Raw genomic sequence first — 18,531 nt, forward strand, 5'->3', positions numbered from 1 at the left:
CATCCACTCCAATATACTGTACAACAGAATAATTTTGCATTGAACTCTGCAATCCTATGCATTGTGCACATGGGTAGACAAGGCGTGAAAAAGTCCAGCCAATTCGGGTCAGTATTTCTGGAGCTGCTTTCCTCCCTTGGCTGGAGATCCGACACAGGAGACGATGCCCTATATTCTAGCAACAGGGAAGAAACTAGTCCTGCTTCGGATTCTCCCAGCCCAGCCACGCATGCTCCCTCCCACCTGCCGAGCAAAGGGCCTGACGGCGCGCAAGGGCTTCTGGGAATCGTAGTTCCGGGTGGGAGGGGCTGGTCGGCGTTGCCCCGGCTTCTTACGCATGCGCGACTCCGAGCTGGCCTGAGAAGTTCGTAGCCTTTGTCAGGCCCGGGATGGGAGGTGAGTTGGTTTCACCTATACCCCGACTCCGCGTTTGGATTGGGCGGTGGCCCCTGGGGGTCGTTCTGTGCCCAATCGGGACTGGAGTGCTCCTTTGCGAAAGGAGTGTGGAAGGCAGACCTTGACCCCATCCCCTCACGCTCTACCCTGAATCCTACCGCCCCCCCCCCCCCCGGCCCCGGGTGCTAGCGCGGTGCCAGTCGGTGCGCTACCGGCGGGCAGCGCGGAGCTGAGCGGAGCACGCGGGGCTGTCGTGGGTCTTGGGCGAATGTCCTGAGCGCCACCGATTTGTCTATGCTCCTGTGCCTTGGCGGCAGCTCCAGCACCATCTCTTCGGACGCTCTGCCCCCCCCCCCCCCCCGGGATCGCTCCCAGAGCAGGGACAGGTATTTAAGGACCCACTCTCAGGGATGCTGTCCTCGGGTTTCCAGGCTCCCGCTCTGTAGGACCGAGGCAGGCTCCACCGTGAGAGAGAGAGAGCGACCTGATTCTGACTGAGACATTTCCGCAGAGCCCCCAGAGGAAAGACAGGAAGGAACACCCGAGGCTCCCGGGACTTCTGACTGCTCTGTCCACTGAGGTGTGCTTTTTGGATGAAAAGCAGAAATCTGGACATGGAGGAGGTGGTGATCATGGAGACAGATTTGGCCGAAATGCCTGAGAAAAAAGGTAGAATTGCTCAAGTGTTGCACTTCTGTGGTGGAAGGGTGGAGTCCTTCCTCCTGGAGGGAAAAGGGTTGTCTCGGAATAGGTGGCCATTGGCAGAGAGGACTGTCTGTCTCCATTGTCTTGGTGGATGGGTGGGCTATTTGAGTGTAGAGAGTTTGGTACAGGATCATCCCCTGTCCTTTCCATTGCAACCTGGTGCACAATGGACCCTTCCAAGCAGCCCCCAAAATAAGAGTGGAAATGTTAATCTGAGATGTGAGCACAGCTACAACCACTCTTCTCACTTGCTCTTCCTTTCAAATGATTATTCCATTCTAGTCCCCATCAGTGGATTTGAGAAATCAGCTTTGTGGTTGACAAAAATTTCTCCACACCCATTATTTCACTGTATCTTTATAGTTACCTATGATTTAAATTCAGTGCGGGTTTGATCTTTTTGTTTGTTTTGGTGATGGTGGTGTTTAACATGCAAAACAGACTAGAAGGCAAGGGTTGACTTTCAGTACTACTAGACCAGAGTTTCTTGAAGTTTGTTCTGTGACCTAGCATCAGAATTCCCCCTAAACTTCCTATCTGTGCTTGTTAGGTTTTTGGATTGCACTCCATACTCAATCAGTGACAATTACTTTGAAGTGAAGTCCAGCAATCTACATTTTAAATAAGTTTTTAGAGTAATTTTTGAGAACCATTGATATGATGAACTATGATACTAATTTTGTGTAGACTGAAGTGGGAAATTCACTGAATTATTCTAATTTCTAGATCAGAGAGGACCACCTTCCAGAATGTGATATGATTATAGCAATGCATTTAAGTCTGGTATAGCAACATTCCTGGGCATTTTCCATAATTCTTGGAGGTAATAGGTTGTTGGGGAGGGGTGTCCTTTCAGTCTCAATGTTAATAAGGGGCACATTTAATGTGATGGAGGAATTTTTTAGACTTGTTGTCTTATATGTCTAAGTAGCATCTTGAGCCCCATCATGACTGCTTTCTTGCCCTTAGCCATGTCTTCCCAGGATTCCCCCCTCTGCCAAGAGAAGAACACAGAAGAGGAAGAAGTGGCAGCTATGTGCCTCACAGCCAGATCACAGGTGAGTGTGAGTCTAATGGTGATAGAAGTCCCACCTTATTTCTCAGAGTACAGGTGTGCTCCCTTCTTTTTGATAAAAGTTTTTTTTTTACTAGAGCCCTTCTAGAGAACTGAGTTTTAATTCTGAGAGATTAATGAACTTGGTAGGAAATATTTTATACTTTTCCATAGTACCTCAAATCTCCACCTATTTTTATTGTCCCTCTACAGGCAGGTAAGCAACATTTCCCTTCTTTGGCCTACCATGCTAATTTCTGTGCTTGGTAATATGGGAAACTATTTTAAAGATAATGTGATGAATGCTCCTTAAAATTTACATTTCTCTCTAGAGGAAAAAACACCTTAAATTATGAAGTGATTAGAAGGTAATTAATACTCAAATAGTTCAAATGAGTGTTATAAAAGGGAAGCTTAGGAAGGGGTAAAATTACTGTTAGAATTTAATTCCCTGTGTAAGAGCAGCTATGGTAAATGTTAGGAATTTTTAAATTTATGTGATGGTGTACAATGGATAATTATGTTTTTCTTTTAACTTTCATATGTTTTCAGCCCTTTTTATTTAGAGACAGGGTCTCGACAAGTTGCTCAGGGCCTTGCTAAGTTGCTGAGGCTGGCTTTGAACTTGCGATCCTCATGCCTCAGCCTTCCAAGTTGCTGAGATTGTAGGCTTTCACCATAGCACCTGGCTTTTATTTCTTAGATCTCAGATTATTTCCATTGTGTAAACTTTATACTTTGGAAAAACTATAAACATAAGAAATGTTGCAAAGAATACAGAGATATCTTGTCCAGATTCTCTAGAAGTCAACATTTTTACTTTGTATTATTTCTTTTTCTAGAAATAGGACATTAACAATGGTCTAACACCATTCCCTGCTGACCTTCAGATTTTCCTTCTCATTTTCTGTTCTCAGAATTTCTGCTTTTATCCTATAGTTCTTTTCATGTTCCTTAATTTGTTATTATTAACTTGTTTTGTATGCTTCTTTCATTTATTTACATAATTTTTTAAATGAAATAAAAGTGTTTAAAGCTATGAAATTTCCTCTAAATACAGTTTTAGCTATTTGGCTTTGGGGTCTACATTATTTCATTATTATTTTTATATTCTGATGGTTTTTTTATTATCATCTGTCATTTTTCTGTTCTGTTTGGGAATTTATTGAAATTAATTTTGTTAGTTTTTACAAATGCTTCATGAGTGTTTAAAAAGAAGGCATTTTTTGTACCATTACAGAAACTATAGAATATTATTTTCCAAGGCTTGTTTATATATGTTTGTTCTTGTAGCCTTGGACTATTATTCCCATTCTCTATGACTTTACTTAAAGGGCATGTTCAATACTGATATGTTTCTACCTCCTTATAATTTTTGTATCTTTTTTCTTATAGAAACAAAATATGAATGGTATTTTACACATAAACCTCTGTGTGTTAAATCTTAATTAGTTTGTTGCAGTCACTTTTCAATTTAATACCTTATTTATTTATTTTTTATTTAATTTAATACCTTTTACCTTGAATTAATTACGTTTAATGGGGTTTGGTGCTCACTGCCAATGTTTGCATATCTTCTGTTTGCAAATTCTACATTTCGATAAATCTTCTGAAAATTGATTCCTCAAGTGTTTATTAAGGACTCACAGGGGAATTATGTAGACCTGTTTTCTTTCTTTCTCTACCTATATTTTGTTTACTTTGCCAAACAAAATTGTTAACTCATTGGTTGGTAGTATTTTACTCCCCAGAAAAAATGTAATCTCAAAGGAGAAACCATGATCTTATTTCATTTGGTTCTTATGTTGAGACCTGCACAGTGCGCCTGGCCCACATTTGATATTCAGTGACTGTACATAGAAAATTCAGATTCCAAACACTGTTAGAATACTTGTCACTTCCCTTCTTGAATGTTATCTCAGGCCTTTGCTTCAGTTCCAGCTGAACATTGGGGTTATGTGGGTGTGGGTGTGGGTGTGTGTGAGAAAAGCAAGCTATCAAATAAAAGATGGTAAACACAAATCTGTTTTGTGTCTTAGGAGAAAGTGACATTCAAGGATGTGGCCATGGACTTTACTCCAGAGGAGTGGGGGAAGCTGGATCCTAAACAAAGGGATATGATGCTGGAGAACTATAGGAACCTGGTCTCACTTTGTAAGAATCTTCATGACTCTGAAATCTGCTTATGTGGATATCATTACTTCATTGAAAAAGAAATAGCTTCATTTTTGCACTCATTTTTGAATTCAGAAATCATAGAGTATCCGTTCTTTTGGGGATTAGAGAAAAATCTGTTTCTAGTGTTTTGTTTTGTTTTTTGCTGGGAATTAAACCTGGGACCTTGAGCATGCTAAGCACGCACTCTACAACTGAACTATAACTCCAACTGAGAAAAATCTATTTTTGCTGCAGGATCTTTGTGAAATGTCTATGGCTGTTGTATATCAGGACTCATGGGACAGACAGCCTAATTCAAACTACCTTTAAAGTGGGAGAAATCTTGATTCAGGGAATCAAATATATCATCAGGAATTTTATTTATTTATTTATTTATTTATTTTTAACCTGTTGACCTGACTTTTCCCTATATTAGCTTTATTCTTAGGATCTCTCTATATAGCAGAGATGGCCACTGGCAGTTAGAGAACTGAGCCAAAAAAAAGAAAATGTACATGTTTGTGTGAGAGGTGGAAAGGACTAGTAGCCCTTCCCAAACCTCATGTAACAAATTCTCAGTGAAAGTACCTTCCAATAACTGAAAAAGGAGGAAAAGAAAAACATTAGTAGACAAAAACGCCAGTGACCACAGTCACAATTTTGTGGTACCACTGAGGTCCTACTTTTTCCCCATATTCTTTTCTAAGGTAAGAACTAATCTGCAAGATTGCTCTAAAATTTATTTATTTTTTATTTGTTCTTTTTGGTTATACATGACAGTAAGTATTTTGGCAGATTATACATATATAGAGTAAAATTTCTTCATAAAATAAGTAAATAAAGAGACAAACCCAGTTTCACTCTCTACCAGACCTAAACTCATACTGCATATATTTCTAACTCCATTTAGAGACCCATCCTCCCTTTTTCTGGATCTTCTTATAACATTTTGTCTTTGTAGATTATGGGGTTAGGATTATATTGCAGTATAAATTTTTATGCCTATCACAAATAGTTAAGTTCCATTTCTCCATTTCTTTTTTTTTTCCTTTCCTCTCTTTTAATTAATAGGGCTTCCAGTTTCCAAACCTGAGAATTACAATTTGGACAGTGGAGAAGAACCATTAAAGCTTGAGAGAAAAACTCCCAAATGCAGCTATTCAGGTGAGTCACATAGATGGGAATCTTCAGAAATATTCAGCAAAATAGTAAATAAGTGGTACTTTTTTAATGTTTAAGGAAGAATATTAGAAGTCCCTATATGCCTTTATTTTAAGTATTTTATTTTAAATTCTAAAGCATCTTAAGTACACACAGAAGTCCAGAAAATAAAATAACGTGTATTCATCACCAATATTAAATATACATGCTAATATTTTACTTCATTTACCTCTTTTTTTTCTTTTTGGTAGTATAAAATATATAAGTATCAATGCTATAAATGCTATGATTTTGACAAACCAAGACGCATTCATGTAACTACTGCCTATATCAAGAAAACAACATTACCAGTACCTCTAAAGCACCCCTGTGTCCTCTTTTAGTCACCTCCTTCCTCCCTTGGGTAACCTTATCCTAACTTAGAGTGTCATTGGTTAGTTTTGATGGTTCTTCTTATATCAGTGGACTCATATTGTACATATTCTTGTGTCTGACTTCCTTCACTGAACTGTTAACTTTGAGATACATCCATGTTGTGGCCTGTTGTAGTTCATTCATTCTCATTATCATTTAGTCTTTCATTATGTCAGTATCCAATTTATTTATTTATTTATTATCTTAAAGATGGGCATTTTGATAGCTTCAAGTTTTGGGTTATGTGAATAGTGCTGTAATGCTCATTCTTTCACGTGTCTTTTTATAAACAGATACAAGCATTTCTGTTGGATATATACATACAGGTAAAATTATTGAGTCATAGATTAGGTTCATGTTCATTTTTTATACATATTGCCAAAGTTTACAAAGTTAACATACCCATTATATTCCTACCAGAAGATGTGAGTTCTAGTTGCTCCAAATACTTACCAACACATAATACTATTTGTCTTCATTTTAGCTATTCTTTTTTTTTTTTTTTTGATACCAGGGATTGGACCCAGGGATGCTTAACCACTGAGCCACATCCCCAATCCATATTTAGAGACAGGATCTCATTGAGTTGCTAAGTGCCTCATTAAGTTGCTGAGGCTGGCTTTGAACTCAAGATCCTCCTGTCTCAGCCTCCCAAGCTGCTGAGATTACAGACATGTGTCACCACACACATGACTCATTTTAGCCATTCTTGAATGTGTGTAATATCTTTTATTTTTTAAGAAGTAAAACATATTAGAAATTCAGTTACAATCCTTACATTCTTTCTTTCTGTAAAATCAGTATATCTCAAAGTTTGTGTGTATCATTCCAGTGTTTACATGTGTATGTATATGTATACATTATATTTTATTGCTTAACCTATGTTAATGAGTCATGTTTGTTTATTTTGACTAATATGGAGTATGTCCATAGTGTGAATAAAGTGAATAGTTCAATTTTACTTTTTTGCCATTAGTAACAATTGCAGCCTTCTGTTTATTGATACATGTTCATCTTAAGGGTTGGGGTTAATGTAAATAACTGGAAAAACAATTACATGTTAGTTTTACTAGGAATTGTCTGGTTCTACACCCACCCTACCCTTCAGTTGATGTTATCAGACTTCATTTTTGTCAGTCTGGTGGGGTCCAAAATGCTATTTTGTGTTTTTAAATTTTCATTTCTCTGAGTTGGAGCACTTTTTGCTTATTGGGTATTCGGGTTTTTTCTTTTGTGAATTGCCTATTAATATCCTTTGTTTATTTTTTTAAAAATTTGACTGTTCAACATCTTTCTTTTTGAGTTATTTATTTTAGACTCTAATACATGGCAGCAGGGGGAAAAATGGTTCTTCCAGTCTTGGATGCTTTATTTTATTAAGCATATTGAATTTTTAAATTTTAAGGACAGATTTATTGATTTTTTTTTAATAGTTAAGTTTTTTGGAAATTGTCTTCCTTAATCCAATGTTAGAAAGATAATCTGTTTTATTCTAAAGAGTTCAAATTTTGTTTACAGATTTTTATTTTAGTATATGGTGTTAAATGGGGAGCTAATTTTATCTTTTTCCAAGCTTACAGTTCATAATCCAACATAATTTATTGAATTATCTTTTATCAGAGATTTGAAATGATGTTATTCTCCTGGATACTTGCATTTGTATCTGGATTTATTTCTAAGCTCTCTGGTTTACTCATCTATCTATGCTCCAACACTGTACCATTAAAACATAATATAAAAAATATTTTTATAAAGATGATTTAGGAAGGATTTTTCCTAAAGAAAAAAAGTACATGTTTACTATGTTATGCCTCATAAAGAAAATTCTCCAGAATACACATATAAACATGTTATATCTCATAAAATCCTTCCTGAATATTCTTTTTTAAAACTCTGTTCTTTGGAATAGTGGAGTTTTAAAAATCTTTCTCTGTGATTATGGATACATGTCTGTTTAATCCTAGTAAGCCTTTCTATCTTTGTGACTTGTCTATTTACCACTTCTTTTCTGGGGAGAAATATTGCTCTTAATGATCTTTGAGAATGCTTCATATATTCACCCTTTGTTTAGTTGCACACATTTTTCCTTTCAATTTTGCAATACTTTTTGATGAACAAATTTAATATTCTATATTTTTAATTTTCTGCCTTTTGAGTATTCCTTTTAAAGGCCTTTCTCATCCCACGACTACATAAATATTTGCCTGTGTTCTCTAGTATATTTGTTCCTTAAATCCTTAATTCACTTGGAATCATTTCTTGGCTTTTTTGGTGTGTCTTCTTAGTTTTCTTTTTTTTTTTTTTTTTTGTTTTTTACAATTTAATGTTTGGATTGCTCAAGATTTGATTTTAATCTCCCTTTCATTTTGTATTCCTGGAGTCATAAATTTGAGTGCTTAACATGGGCCAGGAGGTTATATAAGCAAAGGAAGCAAGGTCAGAATGGTAAATTAGAGGAACACGTGCCTCAACTGAAAGAAGTGGCCATTACTCCATTAGCTCTAATTCAAGGACTGGCAAGCTTTTTATGTAAAAATTTAGGTCATAAATGATTAGGCCTTATGGGACAGATGGTGTCTCTGTATCCACTCAGTTTGACATATGGTGCAAAAACAGCCTTATGTAAATGAATGGATATGACTATGTTCCAATAAAAATTTATTAAGAAAAATAAGCAGCAAACTATAGCTGTCAACCCTTGTTTGAACTGGTTGTTGTCCTTCAGTATGCTTTCATTTTTTTTTCCCCCCAGAGAAACCTAAAATTTGGTTCTATGTGACATACCCTTATTTTTTAGATGTTAGCAAATTATTTTTAAAACTTGTATAAACGGTGAAGGCCAAACACAATATGCCTGAGGTCAGATTTGGCAGATGGGTCATCAGTTTGCAGCTTCTACTTTCACTTAGGTCGTCTGATCACTCTTATCACCAATTGTCATCTATTCAGATAATTCCCACATTTGTATTTCTGTCCTTGATCTCTTTTCAGAACTTGTGTTCTGAACATCTGTGTGACTACTTCATGTCTCTGTTTACTTATGTCAAAGATTCCTCAATTCACAGTGTTCAAAACTGGATGTCTGAAATATGCCCAAATTCCTCTTTCCCAACAGGATCGTTTTCCAAGAATTGTCTTAATGATACTTACTGTCTACCAAATCATACATGCCAGAAATCTATGAAGTCTTTATATTTCCTTCTCCTTCCCTTATCCAGTTTTCCATTATACTTACCTAATTATATTCTAAATATTTCTTCACTGTTAATATCCTTCCATTTTATTTTTGTTTGCCTAAATTACTATGACAATCTCCCTGATTCCACATTTACCCCCATGTACTTCGTTCTGTATCACAGTGAGAGAGTTTTCAAAATCAATTGGATCATGCCATCCCTTTGCTTAGAACATTTCAATGGCTTCTTGTTTGATATTTACTTGTAAAGATTATATTAAATTCTTTCTCCTTCTATCTGCATAAGGGCTAAATGTATTTTCCCCAGTGACTAGCACATAGTCTAGCATGTAGTAGATACTCAGTAGTTATTTGTTGGATAAAATGGATAGACAGATGAGTAAATAAATGAATAAGTAGAATGTATTTGGTATATGGAATAAGAAATCTAACTTAATTTTCTTCTTAGTTGTCATGGTACCTTTTGTTGAAAAAGAAATATTGTTTACTGACTGAAATATCACCTTTCTATTATCCTTAATTGTTCCATATACTGTAAGAATACAGTTTATTTCTGATTTTGCTCTTCTATTTCACTGATCTGTTTATTCTTTTGAATCACTGTTTAAATTATTCCATCATTTTAAAATGATTTACATTGGGTATAACAATTTCAATATATTTTTTAGGTATATATTTAGAAAGGTTCAGTACCTATATTTGCCCTCTCTCCTCTGTTCTGATATTTCCCCTATAGATAACATTTTTATTAGTTTTTTTGTTTATCTTTCCTTGGTTTTGTTTTGTTTCTTCTTTCCACATTTTTTATTGGTGCATTATAGTTTACATAATGTTGAGATTTGCTGTTACATATTCATATATGCACACAATGTAACATTATAATTTGGCCAGTGTTTCTCCCCAGCTTTGTAATTTTTATAAGCTGACTACACTAAATTTTCCTTACTATAAGTTATGGTGATATCTATTATCAGCCATTTCTTTTTCTTCTTTGTCGTCTTTTTTTTCCCCCTGTTTTGAATATACAATTTATTTATTATTTTTAATATATGTATTTTTAAAAAATTTTAGGTGGACACAGTATCTTTATTTTACATTTATGTGGTGCTGAGGATTGAACCCAGTGCCTATGCTAGGCGAGCACTCTACCACTGAGCTACAATGCCGGCCGCTTGAACATACAATTTAATATTCTTAAATACTTCTGATGAGTGAATATCCTCAACTCACTTCTTACAGAAATTCTGACTTGGTTAAACAATATATACCTAAATTGTGAGAAAAGTTTCTCCAGAATCAGATAATCCTTGAAATTCTGGGTCTGTCACTCTTTAGATTTGTATTCCATCCAATCTTTCCTTGGTTTTTGAAAATACAACCAAATAATATATCTCATTCTCCTTTTCCTGACACAAAAAGTAGCAGCAAACTGTACAACATTCTTTTACAACTTGCTTTTTAAAAAAATACTTAATATATGCTGGCGATCACATAGCAATATGATAAAAATCTTTCTCATTTTTTAAAAGTTGTGTAGTACTCATTGTATAAGCTATAGTTTATTCAGTCATTTCTCTGTATTAGGTATTGGAACTGTTAACATTCTTTTACAGCCTTAATAAGTGTTGTAGTGAATAGCCTTGTTCATCTGTCACCTCATATCATATATTTGGATTTTTTGATGAGAAACTTTATAAAAGCATTGTTGGGAATATTAAAATGGTAATAGAACTGAACATAAGTAGGATTAAAAGACCAGAAACCTAGAAATTGTAACTGTTTACTAAGATGATAACTACCAATATTTATTACAGCAATAGGAATTCTATATATATAAAAAAACTGGAAAGCACTTTTTACTGATCCTGTTCTGATCCAAATGTAATCATTGCCTGCTCATCCACTGATGTATTGCTTCATCTGCATCTCTCCTCCTACCTTTCTTGTCATCTTTCCTACCTTCCGATTCTCCTGGATAGGGTATACTTGTTTTCTCTGCATACACTGAGCATTTGTTTCCCTCTATTTGCTTCTCTTTTGTAAATCACCCCCAAAAATTCAAATCTACTCCTTGAATGTGTGCTTTTTACCTTCACTGACTCTTAACCTGTTACAGAACTGCTATTTTTTTTTTTTTTTTGAGCACAGAAAATGAAGGAAATATGCATTTCCAATGTCTTTCAGACGTGGAGACTTTACCTGAGAGCAAAGATTCATCTTCAGTTCAAGATTTTTCCAAAGACGAATCACATCCAATTGCAATAATAGACAGACTGGCAAGAAATAGTGTCTATGACTCCAACTTGGAAACAGCTCTTGAATGTGAAAATTGGTTAGAAAATCAGCAAGAAAATCAGGAGAAACACTTGAGAGAAATGTTTACCCACATGAATTCACTTCCTGAAGATGAAGATCATGAGCGTGATATATACTGGAAAACCTTTGGTCAGAAGTCTGTTCTTATCACTCAAGACAGAGTTCCCAAAGGATCTTATGCCTTTCACTCACTTGGGAAAAGATTGAAACAGAAATCAAATTTAATGAAAAAACAGAGAACCTATAAAGAGAAAAAACCTCATAAATGTAATGACTGTGGTGAACTTTTCACTTACCATTCAGTGCTTATTCGACACCAGAGAGTCCATACTGGAGAGAAACCCTATACTTGTAATGATTGTGGGAAATCTTTTAGCCACAGAGCTAATTTAACTAAACACCAGAGAACTCATACTAGAATTCTCTTTGCATGTAGTGAATGCAAGAAAACCTTCACGGAAAGCTCATCCCTTGCAGTACACCAGAGAATTCACATTGGAGAGAGACCTTATGAATGCAGTGAATGTGGGAAAGGTTTTAACCGAAGTACACATCTTGTGCAGCATCAGTTGATTCATACTGGAGTGAAACCTTATGAATGTAATGAATGTGATAAAGCTTTTATTCATTCATCAGCACTCATTAAACATCAAAGAACTCACACTGGAGAAAAGCCCTATAGATGCCTAGAATGTGGTAAAGCCTTTAGCCATTGTTCATCCCTTACTAAGCATCAGAGAGTTCATACGGGAGAGAAGCCATATGAGTGTAGTGAATGTGGGAAAACTTTTAGTCAGAGCACGCACCTTGTTCAGCATCAGAGAATTCATACTGGAGAAAAACCCTATGAGTGTCAAGAATGTGGGAAGACCTTTAGCCGGAGCTCAAATTTTGCTAAACATCAGAGAATTCATATTGGAAAGAAACCCTACAAATGTAGTGAATGTGGAAAAGCCTTCATTCATTCATCAGCTCTTATTCAACACCAAAGAACTCATACAGGAGAGAAACCCTTTAGATGTAATGAATGTGGGAAAAGCTTTAAGTGTAGTTCATCCCGCTTCAGACATCAAAGAACTCACATAGAAGAGAAACCCTGAAAAATTACTGAATGGGAAGAAATGTAAGTACATTTTATTGCTGCGTTAATATCTGAGTGTTTAGGTGGACCCATAATGTGCACAGGCCAATGCTATATGCATCTAATTTCACTTGCCTAATATATAATTTCACCCATAGATCCCATTCCCCTTTTTCATGGTCATATGCCAGAGGCTTGTTGTACCCTCTCACTTTGAAAGAAAATTTTTATTTTGTAACTTAGGCTGAAATTTCATATCCTCATCAGAAAGATGAGATTACTCTGAATCCAAAGTAGACTCCTATATATGCATATATATTCTTTCTCCAGGGTACCATTTCTTTTATTTTAGCCATAGAAATTATAAGGCCAAAAGTAGGAAGTTTCTTAGGATTTACTTCCTCCTCCTTGAAGGCTGCTGTCTAATTTGCTGAACATAACTAAAATGTATTTACAGCAAGTTCTAATTACATTTACGTGGATTATGTTGTTCATAGATTTAAATACTTTTTTTCCTTCATTTGAAAGATTTTCCTGCATTTTCCAATTCCTTGAGAGTTACCCTGAAGTAGAGAGTGGGTCAGAATCTTAACTGTCATTGTTAATCAAGTCTATCTTTTCTTAACCTTGTCATTGATTGAATCCTTGGTTTTCTGTAGTCAAAGTAGGGGAGGCTTCATTTCTATATATTATTTAGCTTTCTGTCACCTTTAGAAAAAGCCGTAGAATATTGAGAATCTGAAAAGTTGATAAATTCAATTATTATTTTTATTTAGGATTCCAGTCAAGAAGAGAACTGAAGCAACTGTGAGGCACCAGGGCAAACTTTCCTGTTCGGTATGGAAAAAGCTTATGAAACGGCCCTCAAGTGAGTCATTTGAGGGTTAACAGCTGCTCTTCATGAAGAAGTTACTACTTTTTTTTTTTCTGACCTGTATACTTACCCATATTTTTGGTATTGTTCTTATTCTCTATATGTCAGTTGGTCTTTGTCCCAGAGCCCTTACTTAAGAAAGTGGGCAAGGCACAAAATCAGAGAGGCATATTAGCATAAGTTACATGGGTGACCAAAGACCAGTGGCAAGATTGGAAACAAAAGCAGTAGTATAAATTAATATCTAGTAAAACACTATACATGTGCAATTTTTGTTGTTACCCTATTTATATGTTATATGAAAACTATAGGGGGACAAAAACATAATCACAGATTTCCTTCTTCTCTTCTGAATCTTTACCTTCCATTCCATACGTTTGCCCCCTCCACATTATTCCTCTCAATAGGAATCATAAATTTTATGATTGAAGAAAATTAGGGGGTAGGGTGTAAAGAAGTGATGATAATGGGGATCACTCTCATGAAGCTGAATGGAGTATAAATCCAGCAGTGAGGGTGAAAGACCTCTTCAGGAAGAGATAATAGAAACATGGAAGGGAGCCAAAGTGGAAAGGCTTAAGAGTTCAAAGGTCAGCGTGGGAAAATAGCTTACTTAACACAATATAGGAAAAGTAGCTCAAGTCTTTCATCACCTTAATCAGTATGATTTAGAGCAGGAAGTGGCAAGCTATGGTGTGGACTCTTGGACCATGTCTGGCCCATTTGCTTTTTTCCTTGAATTTTGTTGGGATTCAGCCATACTCATCAGTTACATGCTGTCTTTGGCTGCTTTTCTATGCAACAGAGTTTGTGTCTTGGGGGCTGCTACAATCCAATTCCACTTACTGGATAGCTTATAAACAGAAATTTGTCAATAATTTTGGAGACTGAGAATTCCAAGGCACCAGAGGATTTGGGTTTGGTGATGTGCTACTTCCTGGTTCACAGAGGGCTCCTTCTCGTTGTCCTTAGCCCCTTAAAAGTGTACTGATTCCCTTCAAGAAGACTCCACTTTGATGACCTACTCACCTTCCAAAAGCCCTACTTTGTAGTACCATGACATGGGTAATTAGATTTCAGTGTAAAAATTTTGGAGGGGCACATTCAGTCCTTAGAAGATTATATGTTCCCCGAAGCCCCCAAAATTTACTATTAGGCTCATTATAGAAAATGTTAACTGGCCCCTGCACTAGAGAATCCATGTCTATCCAGGTGGGATAGAGAGATTAAACCTAGAGAAATTAGGTAGAATGGAAAGTTATAATGATGGTGAACATATCCTTTCTTAGGGACTAGCCATTGTGGTTACCCTCCTAAGCTAGACTAGAAAGCAGAACAAGACAGATAAATACCCCCAGAGGGATGGCTCAGGAACTCCATAGTCCTATCACTATTTTTAATGTTAGAGAATACGGGAGAGAGAAAAAAAATGGGGTGGGGGAAATATGAGAGTTTGGAAATGATGCATGAAAATACTCCTAACCACTAGGTTGCAACTATACATTGTAGAGAGAGTTGCGGTTATTTAAGCTTTTTTAGTATGCCAAAAGCTTGAGTGAAAATAAATTCATTTTGGAGACCAAAATTTGACTAATGAAAGAAGACCAACATGGGCTTTTCAAAGTTGAGTATGATTTCTGCCACTCCCAGGTAGTAATTATGTGACCTTGAAAAAACTACTAAATCTGGGTTTCGGTTTCTTTATCTGTAAAGTGGGAATAAGTCATCCTTTCCTCACAAAATTGTCATGAAGTTTAAATGAAAATGCATATGGAGGACTTCGCACATCATCACTGTAGACAGCCCCCCATTCCTGCCCGCTCCCACCTGCCTGCTCATGAATACTCTGAGGTCGCATGCTGTCTTTCTCTCTATAATGTTTATATTTTTAAATTGTATTTTCATCAAGTGACTAAGCATCAATCAGTAGAAGTTACTTTAGTATCTCCCCACCTTTTGTTTACCAATAAAGAACTGTGACTCTCCTGCTCTCTGACTTATCTTAAAGATGGAGCTTTCACTTTTTGCTTTTGCTTCCATTGGTGCTGTTCCTTGCAGTTTCTTTGAGACCTTGTGGAACCTGCCGCTTTTCCTTCTGAATATCACTTAAGCAGGAGCTATCTGATAGTTCCAGAGACTCAAGTTTACAACCTAATTGCACTTTAACTAGTGTTAAGGGATTTGCTCTTTTACTGGGAACTCTGGCCCTTTGCATTTTGTATTTGTCCTTTCTATACCTAATGTTCAACCTAATTACATGTTTGTATTCCACATAAATCTTGGAAATTTTAATGATCTGCATTTTAAATGTTTTGGTTATCTATAAACAATATTATCTGTTCTTATATTATCTGTTCTATTGTCAATAAAGATGTTGTTTGTACATGTATTGTCAGAGACTTTTGTAAATTGCTTTTAAACTGTCCTAATTTAAGCACATTTTAAGAGGAAAAGAAAAACCAACTGTAAAATATCTCCTTATCACTCAGGAAAACAATCACACTTCTGTTTATCTGGGCTTTATAACTTCTGGAGATATGTGATGGGGAATGAATGCCCTTGACAGCCCAAATGTCTCCGAGAAGATTACAGAGTAGAGGAAGATAGTTTCTACCAAATAGTGCTGATTCCTTAGGCCAGGTATAGCACCATTCACATAGCAGAGGTAAAGGGGGTAAAGGGCAGGAAAGAGGTTTCATGTCAAACGCACAGTTGGGCTGGGGGTTTGGTTCAGTGGTAGAGCACTTGTTAAGGCCTCTGTTTTAATCTCAGCACTGCCAAAAATAAAATAAAAAAGAACAGTTTAAACTAGGTAAAATATTATTTGAAATGTTTGGATACAAATATCAAACATCATTCCATCCATAGGTAATTAGCTAGTTATTTTAAGTCATAGTTTTCATTTTCTTGAGTGTAGTCTTAGTTAAAGAAAAAAAAAAAATCCTGGAACAGACCTGTTTTTTCTTTACCCTTATTTTCTTTATCCTTTCTTTACCCTAGTTCTTCTTTTAAGGCCACAACTAGGCTATCTTAGAGCCCAGAACCACATGAGCTGTCCCTCACATAAGTTATTGATGAGGGAGAATGATATCCCCCTCTGGTAATACATGTATGACATTTATGGGTTCCTCTGAAGTTCCAATTAATGCTTTGCAAAACTTAGATATTTTCACAGAAGTGTTCTTTATATTTTTAACCTCTGTTCATTAATAATCTTTCCTTAGGTTATGTTGACTATACATAAAATGTACATACCTTACTTCCCTCCCACCTTCACCAATTTGCCCATGAACACATTATCATGTCAGAAAAGTTCACAGGGCTGGGGAATCTAACGGGTGAAACTAGAGATTCAGGCATTGCTAAGTCAAGAACTGTTTACCGCCATCTTTCCTAGGTTTCCTCTGCATTGGCTTTATTTTCAAATATGTCTACTGGCAATTCCAAGTTATTGTGCTTAATATTCACAATCCCAAGGAAAGTACCTTCTTTTCGTATAACTCCAGCAAAATCCCCAAAGGTACTTACCTCTGCTTGAACCACACTAATTTCTGAAACATCTGTGAAATGGGGTCTTCTTATTAACCTGGGTCCATGTAAAACCTTGGAGCTAGGAAATGTTTATTTATACTCTCACATACACAAAAATATGCTTACTTTTGCCATGTGTGGGGCTGTAAGTCATGAGTTTTTGTTAGCTCTGTTTATCTGCTAAATTGCTTATGTATACTAGAGAGATCTTTATTGGGTACATTCCAGTTAGTTACTTTGATTAGCAAATTTGTGATGAATATGAGTGGTCGAAAGACCACGGGAAAAACAGTGGCAACCTACCTGTAGAAAAGATGTAACCTAGCAAGCCTGAGACAGCTGTTTAGAAAGGTCTGCTCATCAGGTTGACCATTGGCTGGCATCTGGGAACTTTGACTTTGGGATAGTTCCCATCATTCCCAGCACTGATAAGAATAACTGACGGTTCCAAAATTCTGTATTTAAACAATGTGATTTTTGCCACATTTAAAAAGGTAAGAATGATATGTAGAGAGTAAGCCTCCTCTCTTACAGAGAGCTGTAATGGTGATGGTGTTTCCTGGCCTTCACTAGGGGAACATGAACCGTTTTAGAGAATTAAATTGAGTGGAAGTAGAACCCCCTGGCTTCCTCCTTTCTTCCTTCCAGCAATATTTGAGATGGTGGCTGTTTCATCAGCTTGGGTTCTTGAGTGATTATAATGAGGAGAACATTCCTGCCATCACAATAAACAGGTCACACAGGTAAGCATCAAGAATGGGTGTCCTAGTAAGAAGGCCAAGACGGACAATGACTGGCAGTGGTTTCTAACTTCAGAGCTGGTTAAGTGGTAGGGTAAGTCTAGGAGATATTTCTCTGATCACACACTGGCTTTGGGGGGTGGGGGTATTATATCCTACTTCCCCTCTCTCTTGTATATTTCTTCTTAGTATTCCCACGTCAGGATATCTGGAAGTAGATGTGGTCAAATAAACTTTTCCTCCTCCAATAGAGTTCTTGTCAGATTTTTTTGGTCTCAGAGGAAAAAAAGCTGACTATAACAGATACTCAACTTGTATTAAAAACAAAAGGACTGCATTCTTTTAAAATGTTAATGTCAAAGCCAAACACAGCATGGTGGAAGGGTGCAGCAGAGCAAAGCTGCTCACCTCTTGGCAGCTGGGCAAAAGATAAAGAACTGGGAGTAAGACACACCCTTCCAGGACATACCCATGGGGACCTACTTCCTCCAACTATGCCCTACCTCCTATAGTTTCCACTACCTCCCAGTAGTCTCAGCTGTCAGTGGATTAATCCACTGATGAGGTCAAAATCTTTATGATCCAGTCACCTTCCCAAAGGCCTCACTTCTGCATTAGGGTCCAAACCTCTGAAACATGAGCCTTTGTGAGACCTTCCAGATTCAAGTTCTAACAATAATTGATTCATGTCATTTGAGTATAAAAAAGTAGTTATGTTTACAGTTTTCTAACTCTAATCTTTTAGTTGAAAGTTGAGGTAGTTATACACACCCATCAATGAAATTGCTTTCACAGAAGAGTCCAATCAATGACCTAATTGATAGGGAAGCAGAAGGAAAAATCTAGAAGAAGGCAGGGCAACCGCAGGTCCAGCTGCTGCTTAGTGCTAATGAGCTGACTTAGAAC

At 36.6% G+C, this 18,531-nt stretch overlaps 1 protein-coding gene across 3 annotated transcripts; it reads left to right on the plus strand.

Annotated features, from left to right (window-relative positions):
• The first annotated feature begins 298 nt into the window (after positions 1–298).
• Znf286a (zinc finger protein 286A) lies at positions 299–15,737 on the plus strand. 3 transcript variants are annotated; one of them, XM_046420711.2, is made up of 7 exons: positions 299–396; positions 828–1,065; positions 2,071–2,159; positions 4,195–4,309; positions 5,384–5,476; positions 11,232–12,522; positions 13,257–15,737. In XM_046420711.2, the coding sequence occupies exons 2-6, from the start codon at positions 990–992 to the stop codon at positions 12,497–12,499; spliced, it is 1,641 nt and encodes a 546-aa protein (XP_046276667.1). In that variant the 5' UTR covers positions 299–396; positions 828–989; the 3' UTR covers positions 12,500–12,522; positions 13,257–15,737. The 3 variants fall into 3 exon arrangements, with proteins under 3 accessions (XP_046276667.1, XP_046276669.1, XP_046276668.1); XM_046420713.2 differs by having other exon boundaries at positions 11,268–12,522; XM_046420712.1 differs by having other exon boundaries at positions 303–396; positions 908–1,065.
• The last annotated feature ends 2,794 nt before the right edge of the window (positions 15,738–18,531 follow it).

This window comes from Marmota monax, unplaced genomic scaffold, assembly GCF_021218885.2.
Source record: "Marmota monax isolate L192 unplaced genomic scaffold, Marmota_monax_Labrador192_F-V1.1 WCK01_AAM20220418_F8-fsc00251, whole genome shotgun sequence".
Lineage (NCBI taxonomy): Eukaryota > Metazoa > Chordata > Mammalia > Rodentia > Sciuridae > Marmota > Marmota monax.